This window comes from Bos taurus, chromosome 5 (genome assembly GCF_002263795.3).
Source record: "Bos taurus isolate L1 Dominette 01449 registration number 42190680 breed Hereford chromosome 5, ARS-UCD2.0, whole genome shotgun sequence".
Lineage (NCBI taxonomy): Eukaryota > Metazoa > Chordata > Mammalia > Artiodactyla > Bovidae > Bos > Bos taurus.
The window spans coordinates 112935044-112957225 of record NC_037332.1 but is presented as its reverse complement, the minus strand read 5'-3'; the positions used below and the strand labels follow the sequence as shown (position 1 = coordinate 112957225).

General features: G+C 54.6%; 2 protein-coding genes across 7 annotated transcripts in view; both read right to left on the bottom strand.

The window, feature by feature from the left end:
• The window catches only part of SEPTIN3 (septin 3), a 27827-nt gene extending 22503 nt beyond the window's left edge, over window positions 1-5324 (bottom strand). Inside the window, exons 1-2 of one of the 2 annotated variants that reach the window (XM_024992236.2) lie at window positions 4620-5324; window positions 315-1684 (exon numbers count right to left, since the gene is read on the bottom strand). In XM_024992236.2, coding sequence (XP_024848004.1) covers window positions 315-1674 — 1360 coding nt within the window. In that variant the 5' untranslated portion in view covers window positions 1675-1684; window positions 4620-5324. The remainder of the gene's footprint in view (window positions 1-314; window positions 1685-4619) is intronic. The other variant, XM_024992235.2, reaches the window with a different exon arrangement.
• Window positions 5325-14301: 8977 nt separating this feature from the next.
• On the bottom strand, window positions 14302-18625 carry SMIM45 (small integral membrane protein 45). Of its 5 annotated transcripts, none has more exons than XM_059887170.1 (3): window positions 18296-18596; window positions 15764-17107; window positions 14302-15532 (listed from the first exon to the last, which is right to left on the bottom strand). In XM_059887170.1, the coding sequence occupies exon 3, from the start codon at window positions 15516-15518 to the stop codon at window positions 15312-15314; it is 207 nt and encodes a 68-aa protein (XP_059743153.1). In that variant the 5' UTR covers window positions 15519-15532; window positions 15764-17107; window positions 18296-18596; the 3' UTR covers window positions 14302-15311. The 5 variants fall into 5 exon arrangements, 4 of the variants coding, with proteins under 4 accessions (XP_059743153.1, XP_059743152.1, XP_010804077.1 ...); XM_059887169.1 differs by having other exon boundaries at window positions 15934-17107; XM_010805775.4 differs by having other exon boundaries at window positions 16927-17107.
• Window positions 18626-22182: the final 3557 nt, after the last annotated feature.

Below are 22182 nucleotides of genomic sequence, written 5' to 3'. Positions count from 1 at the left end.
AAAATCTTCCCTCCCAGGACTTCCCTGGTGGTCCAGTGGTTCAGAATCCACCTTCCTATGCAGGGGACGCGGGTTGGCTCCCTGGTCAGGGAAGTAAGATCCCACATGTTGCATGTGCCACAAGTAAGACCCCGCACAGCCAGATAAATAAACCAAATGCATAGATATTAAAGTAAATGGCATTCTCACCTTAAAAAAAAACCTTCCCTCCCTTTCCAGATCTAGCCACGCATAATCTATCTCCAGGCTCTTACACCCCTGCCCGCCCACCCTCAGCAGTCCAGTGCCTCGCCAGCCCAGCTCTTTGCATTTACCTTTGGTTTCTCTGGCCCGGTCCAGCTCTGTGGCCCAGTCCGTAGCAGCATCTGCTGCAGGGTGGCTCAGGGCTGCGTCTGTGCTTTGGCTCAGCATTGATGGCTGGGTGGCAACATCTGAGGTCGTCAGGTTAATGACACTGTCCAGTGTGCTCTCACCAGCAGCCGGGTCTGGGGTGACTGGCACAGCTGGACCCATGGCTATGACCAACCTGCTTGTGTCCAGAGCTGGAGAATTCGTAGTCACGCCCAGCTTGGCTGTGTTCACCAGCATGACTGTGTCCGGCCTGGCTGTGCCCAGCTTGACTGGATCTGGGGCTGCCCGTTCCATGACTGCACCCGCTGTGGTGAATTCTGGTTTGGCCCTGCCCTCTGTAGCTATGGCTTTGCCCACCTTGTCTGGGTCTGGGGTTACTGAGTCCATGCCCCTGCCAGGCTTGCTTGTGCCTACTATAGCCACGTCCACGGCAGAGCCCAGATTGGTATCCAGATCAAGGGACTCAATGCCTGTGTCCAGTCTGGATGGATTTGGTGTAGCCAAGTTGACAGTCAAGCCGGGTTTGTTGGTAGTCCTTGTGGATAAACGGCTGGCTGTGCGTGGCCTCGTATCCAGAGCAGCCAAGTCCATGGCCATCTCGGGCCCCGTGGTAGGGGAGGCCCTTTGGAGATGCAGCCGTGGTCTCGGGATACCCCTGGACCGGGGCTTGCCTCTTCCTGGAGAAGCTCTGGCAGGCACGTGTGCAGTCACTGGGACGGGGTGCCTTGGACCCACTGAGCCCGGCCCCGCAGAACCTGGTGGACTTGGAGCCAAGCGGGACTGGAACGGTAGGGTCAGGTACGAGCTCACCAGGGGCTTCTCAGCTGTGGGCATCCTGCTGGATTTGGCCAGACCTGGGTTCCCTGGGCCCTCGGAGTGGACCCTGTCCCCTGGCACTAGGGTCACCGATGACAAGCCAACTGTGGGCAGCCTCCCTCCTCCGTGGGTGGCCGCCTCCCTGCCTGGGCTGGACAGCTCTTCCCAGTGAGAAGGCAGGGGGCCCAGGGGCCGTGCTTGGCTGTGCGGATGGACTGTTAAGGAGATGGAACTGAACTTCCTGGATGCCAGGCTCTTGCCAGTTTCTTGGGAGGACACACTCCAGGCCCTCGCTCCAAGGCCTGGCCGGCTGGAAGCCTGTGGGATGTGGCTTGGGGAGAAAGCATCCAGATGGAAGGTCTTCCTGAGAACAGGGATGAGAGGCGACACCCCACCAGGGAGCTTCGAGGGGCAGGTCGGGCGGCCCAGCGGGTGGCTGCGGGAAGAGTTTCTGGGGCCGGGGGCCCCATGTGGCTGCATCTCAAAGTCGTGGTCCATCCAGGTCATCCACCTTCCCCTGATCAACAGAGTAAAGAGACCAAGCAGGGGTGAGGCAATGGAGCCTGGAGGTGCCGGCCCTCCCCAACCTGACGAGCCACTAGCCCTCCTCTGAAGGGGCCTTGTTTGGAGGGGGCGGTCAGGTCCTCAGTGGGCTACACGCATCCCTTCCTAGCTCCCACCACTGCATGCCTGCACACGTCACACACACACACACCTACCTGGACGCCAGGTGAAGGTGGCACCCAATAAGCAGGCTGCCTGGCATGATGGATGAAACCTCTCTCTTTACCTGGGCCCCTGTCTCTGTGGACAACTCCGTGGAGTTCACATATATATGTCTGAGGACCCCAGGGGAAGACAGTGGTTTTTGGAGGCCTGTCTGCCTCTTCCATAAGGGGCCAGAGGACTCTGGGTTCCCACCCACAGCCCCCAAAATAGGAATGCCAGCATCCAGGTAGGAGGCTGAGAGACGACCCCTTTGGCTTGGGAACAGGGTAAGATCTGGGGCTCCTCCCAGAACCAGGGAAGAGCCCTGGGCTGCCTGCTGCTAGAGCCTAAGTGGGAGCAGAAGTGGAATTGGAGCTGAAGAAGGCCCTGGACAAGGGGAGGCTTGGGAAGTGCAGAAGTAACGAGTGTTCACAGGGGACTCGTTCAGTGAACTCACCTCTGTCCCCGCCCCTGGGGACCTGTGGTCCCCAGAGTCGTAGGGCAGCAAAGCAGGTCGAGCTACATCAGAGGTGAGCCCTGTGGTGGAAGCGTTAACTCAGCCTTTGGGGTTCAAGGAGGCTGACCTGGGGCTGGGGGAATTCATACGGAGGGCCCAAGGGCGAGGAGACGTGGTGTCTTTGTGAAAACCCTCTGTGGGGCTTCCAGGCTGTGTCTGGGGGAGAGGGGAGACCAGGCTGCAGGTGTGCTGGGACTCAGGCCAGGCACCATGATGCTCAGGCCCTGGGAGGGGACCTGGTGGGATCTTGCAGGTGGTCACTCTGCGGCTGTGTGGCAGAGAGACCAGGGGAACAGAGGGGGAGGCAAAGAGGGAGTCCCCTTATGTCTGATGGTTAGGACATGGTGCTTTCACGGCTGTGGCCCCAGTTCAATCCGATCAGGGGGAACTGAGATCCTGCAAGCTGTGCGGCAAGGAGAGCCGCCACTCTGTGGGCTGGGGTGGGGCTGGAGAAGGCTGAGCAGCACAGAGGAAGAAGCAAAGGGACCACCTGGCCATGGGGAGTCGGGGCAGGGGTAGGCGGGGGCGTCTAGGAATCTGGCTGGTGGTCTGCATGGGTGAGCCATCCCCCAAGGGGAGCTCCCCAGCGCCCAGACGGCCAGCTGGTGCACACGCTGGGCTCCATGGAGCCCTCCTGGAACAAAGTTGTTTCTGTTGCTTTCAACACAGCAGGCAGGGATGTGATGCTGGGGGGGTGGGTGCAGGGCTGGTAGCAGGGTTCACGGAGGAGTGTGACTCTGTGTCTAAAGCCCTAAAGTCTGGAGCAGGGACCAGGCAGGACACCAAAGGGTCTTCATCATCCCTCATGGCGGCACCCCAGCCCCTCATCCCCCTCCAGTCGCATGTTTGTCCCCAAGGCTGTCCCGGCCTTTATCAACTCCCCACTTGGCATGTCCCCGCAGCCCTGCTTGTGAGCCCTTACTCACAACGACACGCACCCGGGCACAGGTGCGCTTACCCTGCACTTAACCACAAACATCTACCCTCGGTGTACACACACGCGCACACACAGCTGGCCGGAGGACAGAATTTCTGAATCTGTTCTAACGTCCCCAGATCCCTTCCCCTCACTGAGCCTCCCCCACGCCCCATCAATCACTTGGTCCTGTCCTCCCCCCAGCCACAAAGACTCACCCGCCTTGATCAGAGAACAAGAAAGGTCTGAAGGTTCTCGGTCCGGGAAGCGGACTCCAGGGCAGGGCCCTCACCGCCTCCACACCCAGATTCTGGCCAGCTCAGGTGGTGACTGGTTCAGGGGCCTCATCCCTCTGGTCCCCTCATGGGCTTTCGCTCAGCATCCAGGCTTGTGGTCTTAGGCCCAGGGCCCGGCCCTCTCCTGACCTGTCCCAGCGATGTCCCCAGCTGGGCTGGGCTCCAGGGTAGGGAGGGGCTGGCTTCTCGGCAGTGGGCGTCAGTGAATGGCTGCTCTGAGCCTCTGGAATCCCAAAGGGCCATGGGAGGCTCGTAACGGCCAAGCTGGGCCGCCCTGGACTCAAGAGCACCTGGGGGGTGGTGCCCTGCTGTCTACCCTCCCCAAATCTCCTCTGTCTCCCCCAGACTCTGACCCTCGGAGAGATGTCTGCAGTAAGAACAGGGAGACTCCAAACACAGCCGTACTCTGGTGTCCCGGAGCTGACCTCCCTTGCGCCTGCCCTCTGCATCGCCGCGCGCCCTGTTCAGCTCTCTGACCCTCAGACCGTCTTGCCCACCCACCTGAAGTCTTTCGTGGAGCAAGCTAGAGACTAAAGCAGGGGCTGTCTGCTTCAACAACTGTCCCCCGAGCCTGTGCTCACTCCAGCCAGACCCTGTACTGAGCCCCTGAGCCTGCGAAGATGACCCTTCCATGGGGTTGAGGAAACCCACAAGGCCTCCCAGCCCGGCACTGGCATTGCGGGCTGTCTGCAGACCCTGGCCCTTGGGCTGGGCTGGGTGTCCTCTTCTGTCTGTTTCATAGGAATCAGTTCAGTTCCGTCGCTCAGTCATGTCTGATTCTTTGCAACCCCATGGACTGTAGCAGGCCAGGCCTCCCTGTCCATCACCAACTCCCAGAGCTTACTCAAACTCCTGTCCATCAAGTCGGTGATTCCACCCAACCATCTCACCCTCTGTCGTCCCGTTCTCCTCCTGCCTTCAGTCTTTCCCGGCATCAGGGTCTTTTCCAATGAGTCATAGGAATTGTCTTAATAATTATGGTGCGAATGATAGCTACCATTTACTGAACACTTACTATGTGCCGGCACTACCTCAGGGCTGGGGAGGAGCATGCAGCCTGTTCAGAGAGATGATGTAAACAATCCTTACAGGAACTGTAGTGTGGTGACGGCGGACACTGAGCACTGACCCGAGCCAGGAACTAGACTCAGCATTCTTCCAGCATCTCCTTCGCTCTTCGCCTCATCCCCTGCTTTCTCCTGATGAGGTCATGGCGGCCCACACCATGCTGTATGGTCTGGTCCATTTTCCCACATGTTGCTCTCCTTAGCCAGCGAGCTTCTGGGGCCGCACTGGCCAATAGAACTTTCTGCGATAATGGGAGCATTCTATATCTGTGCTGTCCAATGTGATGGCTGCTGCCCACACGCGGCTAGTGAGCACTTACCATGGGGCTACAGTGACCCGGAACTGAATGTTTGTTTCATTTTAATTTATGGTCATCATATTGGACAGCACAGTTCTGAAGGGCCTGGATTTTATTCTTCTCTGAGTCTTCCCCCAGGGCCTGGCAAGGACTAGCCTCTTAAGTTTCTGTAGGATGAATGAATGAAAGGAAAAAAAATGATTCAATGAATGGCGGATATGTGGACCTAGGAACTGTCCCTCTTCTTATCCATTCTCTCCCCCTCCATCTTTAGGTTTTCAAACTTGGCTGTGCTGGGGTTGCCAGGGCAACCTGCTGGAAAGTTGGGTGGGGGAGGGGATCTGCCTGAAGTTCTCTTCCTTTCTCCCCTGCCTTTGAGGCCTGAGGACCAGCCTGGTTCCCGGAAGAACAGAGGAGGCTGGGGGAGGGGCTGGCACAGCTCTTTCTGGATAGGTTGTGTTGAGGGGGAGATTTTACCACCCACCCCACTGGATCGCATTATCTCTGAGATGCAGAAACCCTGAGCTGGAGTCAGGGGCCTTAGCTTCTCTCTCTTCGGCCAGAGACTCGGTGTGCAGCTTCTATCAGATCTCTTGCCCATCTGGGCCTCAAGTTGCCTTTTTAAATAGGGACCAGATGCCTTCATGTGGCCTCTTGAAGGTCTAGAACTCCTCCATCTTGCTCCATGCCAGAATGTTAGGGCCTTGAAAACAAGGTATGAGTCCTGTTCATCTTCGTATTCCTACTGCCCATCTTCCCCAGCTCTCTCTTCCATTCTGGGGGAGCCAGAGAAAACTGCCTGCCCTGTAATTGCAAGCTTGGGTTCAGCTGCCCTCTAGTGGCCCAAAGTGGCAATGACCACCCCCTCTTGTGTCTGTACCCGAGTTTCTTTGCCGCCAAAGAAAGATTGACAGGTCTGAAAGTGGCCTCAAAGGACAGACCTCCACCCAAGCAAAAGATCCTCGTGGTAGCCTCCCAGACAAGTGACACGAGCTCTAGAGTCTCCAACCTGGGTGTTACAGCTGTGCAATTTTGAACAAGTCCATCTCTATGGGCTCCTGTTTCTTCACCTGTGAATTGGAAACTGTATCAGTCAAGATGGGTTAAATTCTGTCGTAGTCACAAACAATTCCAAAATCTCAGTGGCTTGTAATACGGAATGCTTGTTTCTGATTCATGCCTCGTGTCCACTGCGGTTTGGCTCTGTTCCATGTCATCTTGGGGACCCAGGCTGATGGAGCAGCCACCTTCTGGAGCTGGGCTGGTCATTGAGGCAGAAGGCAGGAGACGGTGGTGAGGCACGCACTAGCTATGAAATGCATCGGCCTGGACTTTTCCGATCACAACTCACCGGCAAGAACTAGTCGAATGGTCCCAGCCATTACAAGGAAGCAAAGAGATTAACCCTACCGTGTGCAAGAGCTGAACAGAACTGGCCCACATGCACAGCTGTGAGAACGCAGTGAGAAATGCCAACGCATTGACCATCATACAATGAATTCAGTCCTTCGCCACTGAAATTACTGTCTTGGGGACTTGCCTGGTGGCCTAGTGATTAAGACCTAGCCATGCAGGGGGTGTGGGTTTAATGCACAACTGAGGAGCTAAGATCCCATGTGTCCTGTGGCCAAAAACCAAAACATAAAACAGAAACAATATTGTAACAAAGTAAAGACTTCACAAAACAGTTTACATCAAAAAAAAAAAAAAACTCTTTAAAAAAGGAAATGCTGCTGCTGCTGCTGCTGCTGCTGCTGCTGCTGCTGCTAAGTGGCTTCAGTCGTGTCTGACTCTGTGCAACCCCATAGACGGCAGCCCACCAGGCTCCCCCGTCCCTGGGATTCTCCAGGCAAGAACACTGGAGTGGGTTGCCATTTCCTTCTCCAATGCATGAAAGTGAAAAGGAGAAGTCGCTCAGTCGTGTTCAACTCTTAGCGACCCCATGGACTGCAGCCTACCAGGCTCCTCCGTCCATGGGATTTTCAAGGCAAGAGTACTGGAGTGGGTTGCCATTGCCTTCTCCGAAAAAAAAAAAAAAAGGAAATAATTCCTCGTAATTCTGATTTCTTATTTTATTTACCCTTGTGGTTTCCAGGGGCCTCTGCATCAATTCCAGCTGTTTACAGCTGCAGATACAGAGAGGGTAGTGGACTTGCCAGGCTTTACCCAATGAAAGAGTAGCTGGACACCCGTCCCCAGGGCTCCAAATTCTGAGCCCTGCATCCCTCACTTGATGGGGTGTAGGAGAAGGGGCTTTGCGTTCCCAGCGTTCTCGGTAAGGATGCTGGCTGACCGTGTGATGGTCTGTTGTGGGGTGGGGGTAGCTGCCACCCTCCTCCCAAAGCTGATCCCTCAAGCCTTCCCAAGGCCGGCTTGCTCAGTCCGAGTGGAGAGCGAGGGGGTAGAACAATGAGCAGCCTATGCCATCCTCCGGGGCCAGAGTCCGAACATTGCAGCCAAGCCTACGCAGGGACCCTGCACATTCCCGCCTCCTGTCCTGGGCCCAGCCCAGTCACACCCACCGTATCCCGACAGCAACCAGATGGTGGGAAAGGAGAGCTCCCGGGGCTCTTCAAAACCTCCCAAAGTACTTTTAAAACCTGCATAATAACCTGACCTTCAAGAAGCCTCCAAGCCTCTCTAAATCTTTGTCTCTCAGCAGCTGGGCTGTCTCTGGCAAGACAGACAGGTGCCATTCACCCAACAAGCATGCCCCATGCCGGCTCTCCACAGACATGCGCACAAAATCACAGCACAAGATTGGGGCCAAAAAGGGGAAAGCTGCTGGTGGGGTCAGGGAAGGCTTCCTGGAGGAGGTGGCAACTAGAGAGTGATCAGGTTCTCTCCCTGGACCTAAGCCTTACTTGAAACACAACTTTTGGCTTGTTCAGGCTCCTCTCCCACCACTTACGCACTGGTAGTCTGTGCTGGGACCACGTGACACCCCTCACAATCCTCAAAAAGGACTGGGTCCTCCCTAACCTCCACGGCTTTGCACTTGCCCGCTCCTCTTCTCTTTACAGGGAAAACTCTTATTCAGCCTTCAAAACCCACATGCAGTCATATCCTCCTTGATAAACCCCTTCCCTGGGATTCCATTCTATTTTCAGTTTCTCACACATCCTTCTCTTGCTACAATTACACTGTTGTTATTTATTTGCATATCCATCTGCCCCTCCAGTCTGGAAGTTCCTTTGATTGGGAGATTATGTCTTCTTTGTCTTTGAATTCTTGGTGCCAGTCCTGGTGCTAGCATGGAGCAGGTATGTGACATGCCTCTGCAGGGTTCAGGAGAAGAACTATGTTCTGCATACCATTCATACACTGCTTTCTTGCTAACTATCTCCTTTGACATTTGCCACAACCCAGTAAGGCAGGCAAAGCAAAAGCGATATACAAACAACCAGGGTGCGACAAGAACCTGACATGAGCTGAGCACAATGCCAGGCACTGGCAGGGGGCATTTCTCTGAGCTTTAATCATCTATGAAATCTCTGGGCCTGGTACACAGAAATGCTTGGTGAATTCAGTCGTGTGTCTGAGAACAGGAAACGTGCCCCCCAAATTGCAACTGATTTGTATTTATTTTCTTTTTGGCCACACTGGGTCTCTGATGCTGTGCATGGGTTTTCTCTAGTCGCGGTGAGCAGGGGCTGCTCTTCGTTGCGGGGCCCAGGCTTCTCACTGCAGCGGTTTCTCTTGTTGCAGAGCACAGGCTGTAGAGCACCGGCTCAGTAGTTGTGGCTTTCAGGCTTATTTGTCTCTTGGTATGTGGGATCTTCTGGGACCAAGGATTGGGCCTGTGTCCCCCGTATTGGCAGGCGGACTCTTAACCCCTGGACCACCAGGGAAGTCCCCCTAAAAACACAATTTAAATGAACAGCTTTATAGGATTTGCTATTATCGGCCCCTGACATCAAGTTGCTCCCTGGTAAGCCCTGGCAGGTGGAAAAATCTGCCTCCATGGACACTGTCCCGTTTCTGTCACCTCTGCCATCTGGGTCAACCTCCTAAAATTGATGCTGAAGGCGCCATCTACTGTTTTGCTCTTAACATCCCATTTGAGACATTTCTTTTTAGTATTTAGAGCCAGATAACTTGTCTTTCATTAAGGGTCGACCTCTCCCGTCTATCACCTAATGGGAATAAAATGAGCTCTTTGTATTTCCCCTTTCCCTCTGGCTGCCAGGAAGCTCAGAGACAAGCAGCAATAATATAGCAGGAGTCAGAGTCAGAATATTTCCTTCTTTCTCACCACCGTGTACGTGGCTCCTTCCTCTGAAACTTCTTAGGTCTTTATGGGAAGAGCACATATAAATAAACATTTGCATATACATGGAATCTAGAAAAATAGTACTGATGAAGCTACTTACAGAGAAGAAACGGAGATGCAGATGTAGAGAGGGGACTGATGGGCGCAGCAGGGGAAGGAGAGGCTGGGACAAATTGAGAAAGTGGCATTGACGTGCGCACTGCCACGTGCGAAATCGGTAACCGGCAGGAGGCTGCTGTCTGGCACGAGGAGCCCAGCCCGGCGCTCTGTGATGACCTAGAGGGGCGGAATGATCATCGGGAGGACTGAAGCCGAAGCGCCAATACTTTGGCCACCTGATGCAAAGAGCCGACTCATTGGCAAAGACCCTGATGCTGGGAAAGATTGAGGGCAAGGGGAGAAGGGGGTGGCAGAGGATGAGATGCTTGGATGGCATCACCGACTCAATGGACATGAATTTGAGCACACTTCAGGAGATAGTGAAGGACAGGGAAGCCTAGCGTGTTGCAGTTCATGGGGTCACAAAGAGTTGGACATAACTTAATGACTGAATGACAACAAAAAGAGGGAGGGGATATATATACACACACACATAATTATGGCTGATTCTCATTGATGTATGGCAAAAACCAACACATTGTAAAGCAATTGTCCTCCAATAAAAAAAAAAGACTAAATAAATAAACATTAATATGATAAGGCCTGGAGAGAGCACTGGGAAAGGATCCAGGCTTAAGAGCAGAAGGCTTGGGTAAATCCCCTACCCTCTCAGCCTCAGTCTCCTTGGCAACCTGGGATGGTAGATTCTGCCAAGACTCCTGGATACAGCCAGCCTTACTGTGAAGAAGACCGGCCACTGCTCAGGCCTCGGGTAGGGTCACAGTCAACCTCCCCCTGTTTCTGTACACCCATTTCACTACCCGCCCAACCCCGCTGAGGCTGTGAAGCTCGTAACTTTGAACATCTTCACACTTTAGATCCAGTATGGCCAGAATTTTTATTTTGAAAGAGGAATCAGGGGATTTTCCGGGCAGTGCAGTGGTTGGGACTCCATGCTTCCACCCACGTAGGAGGCATGGGGTCGATCCCTGGTCAGGGAACTAATATCCTGCAAGCAGTGTGATGCAGCTTAAAAAAAAAAAAAAAGAGGAGTCAGAAAAAGACTTTCATGCGAAATCTCCTGACTTAAAAAGGTTGCCAATTAATTTGCATTTGTTCAAACTTGGCTGCAGGCCAGATCTAGTCTGAGGCCTTCCCTGACTCGGCCAGTTAAGCCTAATAGTCCAAGAGGGACTGTCTGATGAGTCTGGACTAGGGGTGAGGGAGAAATTTTCGTCATTCCTTCTGAGCCCTGACTTCCTTCCGTAACATCCCAAGAGACTTGACAGCAAGAGTCAGAGGCGGGTGCTGAGAGGACCTGAGCCCAGATCACCTGGGCTGGTCCAGAGGACCTTGATCCAAGCTGGACCTTACGGAGGATCCTGCCCCAGCCTCGAGTGGTGAGTTTAAAATGGGCGTCTGACCTAGGATGAGCCATGAATCCTTCCCCTGAGATATCTGTGCTTGCAGCCAGAGAGTATGTGCGTGCGTGCAAAGTCGTTGTAGCCCGCCAGGCTCCTCTGTCCATGGGATTCTCCAGGCAAGCATACTGGAGTGGGTTGCCATTTCCTTCGCCAGGGGATCTTCCTGACCCAGGGATGGAACCTGCATCTCTTGTGTCTCCTGCTTTGGTAGGAGGGTTCTTTACCACTAGCGCCACCTGGGAAGCCCTGCAGCCAGAGCGAGGGATGGGTAACTCTCCAGTGCCTGGAGCTGTAAGACATAAAATTTGCCAGCAGTTGGCTACTGCATTTTCCATGATGGGGGCAGCAGGGGTGGTTAGTGAAATGGGTATACAGAAACAGGAATAAAAAATGGTTTGAGGGGACTTCCCTGGTGGCCCAGTGATTAAGAGTCCATACTTCCACTGCAGGGGGCATGGGTTCGATTCTTGGTTGAGGAACTAGGATCCCATGTGATGTAGCCAAAAAAAAAAAGAGAGAGATTTGGAAGAGAGTCCTAGGAGGGAATGCCTGGTCTAGCTGTCCTGAGTCCCTGCCACTATCCTGTCCTACAGGGCTGGACCACCCCACTGTCTTTGTGATAACTTTCCCCTTCTTACCCAAGTCAGTTAGTGAGTTGGGATTTTTCTGTCCCTGGCAATCATTGGTCCTAACTCATGCACGTGGCTTCTGCTAGGGCACTTTCCACTTTCCTGATAAACAGGGGCAGCACCCAGCTCCTAGTTCTGGCCTCCCAGCCCCCTCCCCCACGCCTCACACCTCTACCCACTCAGCCTTGTAAAGTAAGAAGTTCATTACCCGCCCTGTCCTGCCCCCTCGAGGGGAAGAAAGCCCAAAACTCATTGGGGCTGGCGCTGCCCGAGACACTGAGGCGTATGGAACTGGCTACCGAGTGGGTGGTGTGGGTGGTGTTGGTTCCCCCCGCATTCTGGTGTTGGGTGATGGAAGACACTGGAAGGGCCCTGCCCTCCAGTGGGTCCCTACAGAACCCACTCACCTGCTCACCTACCTCCGCCGAGGCCTGCGTGCCCTGAAAGTCCGTACAGAGAGCCCCGACTCACATACCCACCAAACTCTGAGGGTTTCTGTCCATCCTGCCCATCCCAGACTCCCAGTCTCAAACCCAGGCGCTGGCAACCCCCTGGGTCACCCTGGTTCACTTCTCTCCACCCTTGTATCTGCCTCCGTAAAGCAGCAGTCTCAGTCCCTCTTGGTTTTCACCCAACAACCCTTCCCTTTCCCCTCCCCTCCCCTCCCCTCCCTTTCCCTTAGGTAACAGCTGCAACCTACCCCCTCAGACCACGAGATCAGCAGAGCCACTCCAGCCCTGTCCCCTGTGGCTAGAGCCAGAGCTGCCTGGTGATCAGCGCACCCATCTGCTGAGCTCAAGAGCCTGGGGGCTGATGGGAACTTTTTGCTTGAACACGATGTGTGCTCCTGGGACTGTCTGGGCAACTTAGCACCTCGTGGAGAAGAAAAATCCACCTGGATGAAGCCCGCAGGGCTGAGCGAGACGGGGGGAGAGAAGGATGGCTCAATGGAGCTCTGGTGACATCCTTGAGCCCCGGGTTCCAGCCAAGCCTGAGTCCAGGAGCAAACCCTCTTATTGCAGCTATTTTCAGTTTGGTGCCTTGTGGCTGCAAGAGTCTTGGGCGGTAGTGTGGGAGAATCTCTGAAAGCTACAGAACGCTCTGCTGGGTCAGACGGAGGTCAGGGCGGAGAGACTCAGAAATAACAGAGCCGGGCCGGGTTGAGACAAGAGAGGTACCCAGCACTGGTGCCTCTCTTGCTTAGCTCTAACCTGGTTCTGCAAGACAGCCCCTGCAATTCCCGGGTTTGCTCCAGGGAGGAGGGTAGCCCCACTCCTCAAGCTGAGAGAAGATAGCTTTTGTCCTGGCTGACTCCTAAGATGGGGCTTGTTCAAGAGCAAGCCTGGGCCTGGGGTGAGGAGATCCGGTCCAAATCTCAGCCCCTTGCCCTGTGCCCTTGGCAAATCCCTATGAAAACAGAATGGCAGGGATTCCCTGATGGTTCAGTGGTTAAGATTCTGCCTTCCAATGCGGGGGGCATGGGTTCAATCCCTGGTTAGGGAACTAAGATCCCTGGTTGCAGGATCCCTGATCCTGTGGGGTGTAGCCAAAAATTTAAAAGAAAAGATGGAATGCCATCTGCCTCCATGTGCTCTCCCCCTTTCAAAGAGGGAGGATTTATTTTATCTTTTTAGTTTATATTGGAGTTTAGCCAGTTAACAGTGCTCTGATAGTTTCAGGTAGACAGCGAAGGGACTCAGCCATACATATATTAATACATGAATCCATTCTTCCCCCAAACTCCCCTGCCATCCAGGCTGCCACATAGCATTGAGCAGAGCTTCATGTGCTGTTCAGTAGGACCTTGTTGGTTATCCATTTTAAACATAGCAGTGTGTACATGTCGAACCAAAATTCCAAAGGAGTGGCTTTTTTAATGGACATATAGCTCTTTCCAGCCTCCCTTGCAGCTAGGAGTACCCATGTGACTAAGTATTGGCTAGTGAGGTGTTAAGGGAAGCAAGGGTCCAGCCAGCCACAGTGTCCCTCAAGCCTTCCACCCTCCGTCCACCCTGCTCCTCAGGATGCAGAAGACCCCCCTGGGGGTGGGGGGCACCAACCAACAACATCCCTTCAGCAAGAGAGGAGCAACTCGGGTCTCTGAACACTGCGTGGGCCTAGCCCCCAGACCAGTCTGGATAACCTCCACAGGAAAGAACTGGGAGAAAGAAAAGACGTTCTATTTGGTGCCAGGCCGTGCTGTTTTGCATCTCTGTGCCTGAGTTTGTATCCTCACTGGCTCTCTACCCCCAGGGATTCCAGTCGGCATTTTCGGTTGTCCCAGGTCAGGAGAGGGCACAGGGCCACTGGTTTCTAGTGCATGGAGCCCAGAGGTGCTCACCACCCACCCTAGCTGTGGGACAACCTCCCACAGCTAAGACTGATCTCATCCAAAAAGCCAACGGTGCACCCGCTGAGAAACTGCTCTTTCCTTTTGGCGATTCAGTTCCCATCCCCCAAATGGGGGATACTGAACGATCGTGGGTTTTTTCGTTTGTGTTTGTTTCTGGTTGCACCGGGTCTTCATTGCTGGGCATGAGCTTTCTCTAGTTGCCGCGACTGGGGGCTACTCTTTGTTGTGGTTCTTGGGCTCCTCACTGTGATGGCTTCTCTTGTTTCAGGGCACAGACTCTGGGCACGCACGTGTCAGTAGTTGCAGCATTCAGGCTCAGTATTTGTGGCTCACAGGCTCTAGAGTGTGGGCTCAGACTTTGTGGTGCATGGGCTTAGTTGCTCCATGGCATGTGGGATCTTCCGGGACCAGGGATTGAACCCGTGTCCTCCGCATTGGCAGGAGGATTCTTATCCACTGCACCACCAGGGAAGTCCCTGACTATTATGTTTTTTATGAGGACCCGGTGAGATGATAGACATGACCCTACTTTTAGGAAATGAGACAGTCCTGCTGAGATAGTCATGGAGTCTTTATTATTGCAATAAATTAAGGTGGAAGCCCCAGAGGAGGGGAGTGAGGCAGGTGGCCAATAGATGTCCAAAAAGAAAGGGTGATGCTCCACGTAGGAGGGGGTTCCAGGGTGGGCTTGGGGGGAACAGCACAGGACCAGGAGAGAAGGCAGGGCGCCTGCCGGCAGCCTCAGTCTTGGGAAAGGAGAGAAAGGGGGGAGTCCAGCCAAGGGAGGGGGCGGGAACTGCTGCTGGTGGCCCCCATAATGCCCACGGAACTCACTCCATCCCCCACTTCCCACCCTGCCTGGGGCCCCCATCCCTCTCACACATACATGCTTCTCCCCACCACCCTGCCGTCTCCAAGGCTGCTCACTCCTCCCAAACTTTCTCTCCATCACACACACACACACACACACACACACACCTCCTTCCTCTGTGGTCTTGCCCCTGGCACACCCCATCACACACACTCATCCACGCTAAGTTTGGGTCCAGAGTTGTAGAGCTGGGCTGGCCTAAGCTGACTTCCCTCCAAAGCGGGCCCTTTCCTTGCAGCAGCCTTGAAGCCTGGCCTGTGGAGCTGCAGGGTCGAGACCATCAGCTGGAGTGGGGAGCTGAATATCACCCAGGATCCAGAAGGGACATGGGAGACCTGGAGGCTCATGACAGGCAGAGTGCCTGGCTCTGGGTGGAGGGCCAGGAGCACCGGGCAGCACAAAGGCACTGGGAGGAGCAGGATGGTGTCCCCGGAGCTGGGGAGGGCAGGCATGGGGTGAGCCGGCTTGACTTGGAGAGCAAGCCCAGGGCCATCAGCAGCAGCGACATCTCAAGGCACTCCAGGTGCCCCATCCCTGCACAGCTGGGGTCCTCCCGGAGCACCTCCTCCTGGGAGAAGCCAGGCTGCAGAACGATCGCCCGGAGGACCAGGGGTGGCCTCCCTCTGCCCCAGGGTCTCCAGGCTGGATGGCGAGGGAGAGGGCATCCCCCACAGCCACCAGCACAGGACAGCTCAGACCTCGGGGCCCCCGAAAGCCAGGTTGTCTCGGACCATCAGCGTCTTGCGGAAGTCGCGGTCCACCAGGGGGCGCTGCATGCGCCACTTGTGCGCCTCCTGCAAGCCGGGCTCGAAGTAGTAGATGCAGGCACCGAAGCCCACCAGGATGAGCACAGAGATGAACAGGTAAACAGGCACGAACCAGTCCAGGAAGTGCGGCATCGCGGCGGCCTTGGCTGCTGAGACACGGTCGGTGAGAACCAGCAGAGGGGCGGCTTGTCCATCCTCCCACCCACCGACCCACCCACCTTCCCTCCCAGAGAGGGCACCCGCGGTCCTCACTGAGCCAGGCGGCCAGAGGATCACCTCGCAGGTGGGCAGACCAACACCCGGAGAGTGGAGGGCAGTGACTCAGCACCCCGGCCCCTGAGCAGGCACACCCAGGGGCCCACCCAGCTCCTACTCACCCCTCTACAAGGAAGCCTATAGCGGAGGGCCCACTATGCCTCAGTCCCTCAGTAGAACGTGTGGCCCCAGGCCAGCCGGGGTTGCCTAACCACTCCGGGCCTCAGCATTGTCCCGGGTAGAAGGGGGGACAGCAACCAGAGACTTGAGGGGACGGGGTGAGGTGACTGACCTCTCAGAGCTCTCACTAAAGGACGACTCGGGCGGTCCTCCGAGCCCCCTCTCCCGGCTCTGACGTCTGCAGAGGCTGCCACTTGCCAGGCCCCTCACAGATGAGTGGGTCCCCAGCCACCCGCACATCCTGGCCAGGTGTCACCTGATAAAAGCGTGGTGAACAGCCACCCATCCCCAGGGGACCTGGTTGATATCAACAAGGTCTGCACAGGCTCCCGAATTCAGGCCCATGCCCCATGTCATAATTATAAGAGTGTGGACACAGGCAGCAGCCCCCAAAGACGGGCCTTGATTTCCATGTCCATAAAAATGGGAAATTATAGGGCTGTTGTGACTGTTAAAAGAGATAATTTATATAAAGTGCTAAGAACCAGTGTCTGATGCTTACTGAGTGCTACATAGTACTTTGTTCCTATTCTCTGAGCCTCAGTTTTCTTATCTGTAAAATGGGCATAGAAGTAGGACCCACTTCTTAAGGTCTCTGTGAATGTTTAACAAGACAGTGCCTAAAGTTCCTTTAGCATCATGCTGCCTGGTGCAGAATCAGCACTCGATGAACACTGCTGCTGCTGCTGCTAAGTCACTTCAGTCGTGTCCGACTCTGTGTGACCCCATAGACGGCAGCCCACCAGGCTTCCCCGTCCCTGAGATTCTCCAGGCAAGAACATTGGAGTGGGTTGCCAGTTCCTTCTCCAGTGCAGGAAAGTGAAAAGTGAAAGTGAAGTCACTCAGTTGTGTCCAACCCTCAGCAACCCCATGGACTGCAGCCCACCAGGCTCCTCTATCCATGGGATTTTCCAGGCGATGAATACTAGCTGATGTTATTTCCAGGGCACCAGAGGGGGAGCAGGAAATGGAAGCTGGCAGGTTTAAGGTGATTCACAAGTGTTCCATGTATCCAGCTCCTTAGAGTGGCCCACCCCTGCTCTCTGCCAACCATGCCAGCCTCATCTGCACGCCACGCCACCAGAGGGAACCACTTGTCAGTCACCTGCGTGTGCCTGCATGTTATGCAGTCTCCATCTCTGCATGTGCTTTCATTTTCCCGGAATGTCCTTTGTGTTCATGTTCATCTGGCAAACTCCTATACATACTTCAAAAGCCACACCACAGACTATCTTCTCCAGACATGGGACAAATCAGGACCCATTTCATCCACCTTCGGATGGCTCCTGAGGTGTGAGAAAGGGGTAGGGTGAGGAGCCCCACCTCTGCCTGCCGGGCAGGGAGGCCACGGTCAAAATGGAGTCACGGATCTTACAGCAGGTCTCTGGGCTAAGTATCATTGTCCACATTTTATAGATGAAGAAACTGAGACCTGGAGAAGCTCGCTAACTTGCCCCGAGTCACGGAGTCGGACTCCAGTCCCCCAGCGATGTCCTGAGGTTTGATGGGGAAAGACACCTGAACTGAATGAAATGAGTGAAGGCCCACCTTGTCTTCTAGGGAGGGAAGAATGACCTCCAGGGCTGGCTGAGGAGAAGCCCCAGGTTCTCAGACCTCGGGCTCCAGACCCCAGCCCTCTTGTCCCTCCACTGCCAGGTGGGTCTCCGAGAAGGGCTGTGACCCCAGGGGAGGGAAGGGTGCTGCTCCCCAGTCCTGCGTCCACCTGGAAGCCTTCCCGTGCCCTCCAGGGTCCCCACTGGCTGCTCCGAACCGCAGTGGCTCGAGGTGCCCTATTCTCTCCACCGGGGAATAAAAGGAAGAGTGTGCTAACGGCCCAGAGTCGGAGCTAGAGCCTGTCCTCCTAACCATCTGCCTTTCTGGAGAGCCAAAGAGAGGGTTCTGAATTGCTGGTGTGGCCTGGGTTTGGGGGAGGTGGAGAAGGGGACCCACAAGCAGGAAGGCTGCTCCAAACTAGCCTGACCGAGGCCGAGAGGTTCATGACCCCTCCCCTGGCCCACCCAGGACCCCAGGCTCCTTTGAGCTTAAACAAGAGGATGGGGGACTTGGACAGAGCAGGAGCCGTTTCAGCCGCAGTGCTGTGGGCCCGTGGAGCAGTGGTCTGGGCCTCCCACCCTTTCCAGCCCTGTAAAGAAAATCCCAGGCATTCTGGGGCAACCGAGGACCCCAGACCTTTTCCTGGCATCTCAGAGGACTGGCTCAGCTGAAGCAAAACCTCCACTGGCCTTCTGTGTGACCTTGGGTCACTCCTCACTCTCTCTGAACTTCAGCATGTCCGTGCACAATGACGAGGTAGGGATGGGGGTTACCAGATGACCTATAAGGAATTTTCTAGCCCCCATTCCAGCGAAAGTCCCATCCAGGACAGTGCAAGGGTTGCAGACCTCCTTTCCCTGCCTCTCAAGCCGCTGGCACCTCTCCACCTGGCAGCCCAACCCCCGCGCCCGCAGACCCACCTCAAGCCCTGCAGAAGCCTGTTCCGGGCGGGGGCTCTGGGCTGAGCGCGCCGCCTCAGCCCAAGCAGCTCAGTGTCAGCCCGTGGACTCAGTCGTAGCTGCTGTCCCCAGAGATGCTGCCGTCTGCAGCCGCCCTGGGTGTGGGAAGCAGAGAAAGGGGCGAGGCCAACGCCCCCCACGGGAGACAGTTTCTCAGGCCCAGGGACTCTGCCTGGGCTGGGGGGCGGTCCTGGGCTGGGCAGCCTGTACCTCTCCCCGCCCATCAGAGACCCTTCCCTCTGTCCCCCACCCTCAGGATAGCAGGAGGTGGGACCCGCCTCAGCCAATCAGCAGCCTGGCAGAGCAAGGGCTTTATCCTCCGTTGCCCTGGCAACCAGCCTTCTCTTCTGGATCCCCTGCACTGTGCGCGTGGTGCAGAGATGACAGGCAGGGCAGGATAAATTTGGGACAGACAGGAGTCACCCAGCAGGCTGCTGGGCCCCAAGAGGAAGCGGCCCCGACCATCATAACTAGGACGGTTGGGAGGCTTGTCGTCTGAGGGTACGGAGAGATTGGGGTCCCTGGCATGGGGGCGGAACACCAAAGCAATAGCAAATAGAGCCAATGAGGGTCATGTGCTAAAGAGGGAAGAACCAAGACTGAGAGTCTGGACACACTGGTCCAATGTAGCATTTATCGTATGCCAGGCACTGCTTCAGTGCTTTGTTTATATTAACTCATTTATTGGTCCTCCAAGGTCACATGGCAAGAAAGTCTCAATGCCAGGGTCAGAGCCCTAGCCTGGGCTGCAGGCTCCCTCGCAGGGGCTGGGTTCTTCCTCACCAGCCCCAGAGCCCCCGGGCTGGGGTGCAGCCTGAGGTGGTCATGGCTTTCAGGCACCGAACCCCCCCTGGCCATGCCAAGGCCTTGCCCCCACATCACTTCATTTGCTCCTCCATCTGGGTGGGTGTTAAAGCCCATTTGGGGGATGACACAGCTTCGGCCCAGAGAGGTGCAGCGGCTTACCCTCTCCTTCTCAGTGACAAAGCCAGAGGGGCCGGGGGTGGGAGGGGGTCCCGTGCCCATGCCTGGGTCCTCCCGCCTGTGCTATAGACAGAGTGTGTGCAGAGTTTCATGTGCCCGGTGAGCGTTCCATGAACAGCAGTGGTTACTGTCTCAGGAGGAGAGAGCAGCCCCGGAAGCCCACAGGGCGGGGAAGAGGCTCCGAGGAGCTGTCTCCCTGGGGAGTCCACTCCCAGAAACTGAGGACAGGCAGGTGGGAATGGCCATGGGTAAGGTGGCTTTGGGTCTCTGGGTCCCCCACCCCATTCCACACACAGTCTGCCAGCTCTGAGACCACCTGGGAGTCCTGCAACGGTCCTCTCCCCTATATCCAAGGGGAGTGAGTTTGAGTTTCCAGAGGGATTTTATTTTTAATGATGTTGACATCTTTTCAGACTTCCCTGATAGCTCAGGTGGTAAAGAATCTGCCTGCAATACAGGAGACCCCACTTCGAATCCTGGGTCGGGAAGATCTGCTGTAGAAGGGATGAGCTACCCATTCCAGCATTCTTGGGCTTCCCTTGTGGCTCAGCTGGTAAAGAATCTGCCCACAATGCGAGAGACCTGGGTTTGATCCCTGGGTTGGGAAGATCCCCTGGAGAAGGGAGAGGCTCCCACTCCAGTATTCTGGTCTGGAGAATTCCATGGACTGGATAGTCCAGATCAGATCAGTCGCTCAGTCGTGTCCAACTCTTTGCGACCCCATGAATCGCAGCACGCCAGGCCTCCCTGTCTATCACCAACTCCCAGAGTTCACTCATACTCACGTCCATCGAGTCGGTGATGCCATCCAGCCGTCTCATCCTCTGTCATCCCCTTCTCCTCCCGCCCCCAATCCCTCCCAGCATCAGAGTCTTTTCCAATGAGTCAACTCTTCGCATGAGGTGGCCAAAGTACTGGAGTTTCAGCTTCAGCATCATTCCTTCCAAAGAAATCCCAGGGCTGATCTCCTTCAGAATGGACTGGTTGGATCTCCTTGCAGTCCAAGGGACTCTCAAGAGTCTTCTCCAACACCACAGTTCAAAAGCATCAATTCTCGGTGCTCAGCCTTCTTCACAGTCCAACTCTCACATCCATATATGACCACAGGAAAAACCATAGCCTTGACTAGACGAACCTTTATTGGCAAAACAATGTCTCTGCTTTTGAATATGCTATCTAGGTTGGTCATAACTTTCTTTCCAAGGAGTAAGTGTCTTTTAAGTTCATGGCTGCAGTTACCATCTGCAGTGATTTTGGAGCCCAGAAAAATAAAGTCTGACACTGTTTCCACTGTTTCCCCATCTATTTCCCATGAAGTGGTGGGACCGGATGCCATGATCTTCGTTTTTATCTGGATAGTCCATGGGGTCGCAAAGAGTCGGACACGACTGAGCGACTTTCACATCTTTACAAAGACTTTTAAAATTAATTTTTAATGTTTATTATTTTGGTTCTGCTTGGTCTTTGTTGCAGCAAGCAGGAGCTACTCTTCCTTGCCGTGCAGGCTTCTCATTGCGGTGGCATCTCTTGTTGCAGAGCACAGGCTCTAGGCACACAGGCTTCAGTACTTGCAGCACACAGGCTTAATTACTCCCAGCATGTGGAATCTTCCTGAACCAGGGGTCAAACCCATGTTCCCTGCACTGGCTGGCAGATTTTTATCCACTGTACCACCAAGGAAGTTCTCCAGAGGGGTTTTATTAAGATATAAGGTATGAAAGTGTTAGTTGCTCAGTCGTGTCTGACTCTACAACCCAATGGACTGTAGCCCACCAGGCAACCTCTGTACATGGGATTCTTTACATGGGATTCTCCACATGGGATTCTCCAGACAAGAATACTGGAGTGGGTTACCATTTCCTTCTCCAGGGGATCTTCCAGGCCCAGGGATCGAACCCATGTCTCCTGCATTGCACAGATTCTTTACCATCTGAGCCACCAGGGAAGCCCAACTGAAGCCGGTAAAATATAGTGATGAATTTTTACCTGTGTATACACTTTTGCAATCAGCACCCAGATCATGTCTAGGGTGTTTTCATCATCCCAGACAGTTCCCTCCTGCCTCTTGACAGTCAACACCACCTTCCCACAGGCACTCAGTGATCTGATTTATGTCACCAAAGATCAGTTTTTCCTGGACTTGCACTTCACATAAATGGGATCTCATAGTCCATGCTCTTTTGTGTCTGACTTCTGTTGCTCAGCACAATGCTCAGTCCGCTGATGCTGCTGCCTGTATCAGCGCCCCACAGCTTGTTTATCTGTTCACCGCGGAAGGATGTTTGGGGCATTTCCAATGTTGGACTCTGATGAGCAAAGCTGCCAAAGTGCTGTTCATCTCAGAGTGGGAGGGCAGAGAGGAGGTGGTGGAGGATGACAAAGGGGCACAGAGAAACTTTGGAGGTAATGGATATGCTCATTATAAAATGATTGGGATGGTGCCTTCCTGGGTGTATCTTTATGTCAAAACTTATTAAATCATGCACTTTAAATATGTGTAGCTTATTATGTGTCGATGACGCATTAATAAATCTGTTTTTTTTTTTAAAGTGATCTATGGGCCTTGGATATTGTTTCAGTCATGTGATTCTTTATTCACACAAAAGGTTTTTATAATTTTAATTTATCCATTTATTTTTGGCAGTGCTGGGTCTTGGTAGCTGCACCAGCTTGCTCTCTACTTGCGGTGCACAAACTTCTTATTGGGATGGCTTTTCTTGTTGTGGAGCATGGGCTCCAAGACACGGACTTCAGCAGTTGTGGGACACGGGCTTAGTTCTGGGATCTTCTCGGATCAGGGATCAAACCCTTGTTGGCTACATTGGCAGGCAGATTCTTTACCACTGAGTCACAAGGGAAGTCCC

What these genes read in the sequence shown, in the direction of transcription:
- SMIM45 (XM_010805775.4), bottom strand. Translation starts at nt 16,966, where the DNA reads ATGCAGAGATGGAGACTGCATAACATGCAGGCACACGCAG. An exon ending in TAACATGCAGGCACACGCAG is followed by an intron (nt 15,533 to 16,926) that starts GTGACTGACAAG and finishes GTGTCTCAGCAG; the next exon opens with CCAAGGCCGCCGCGATGCCG.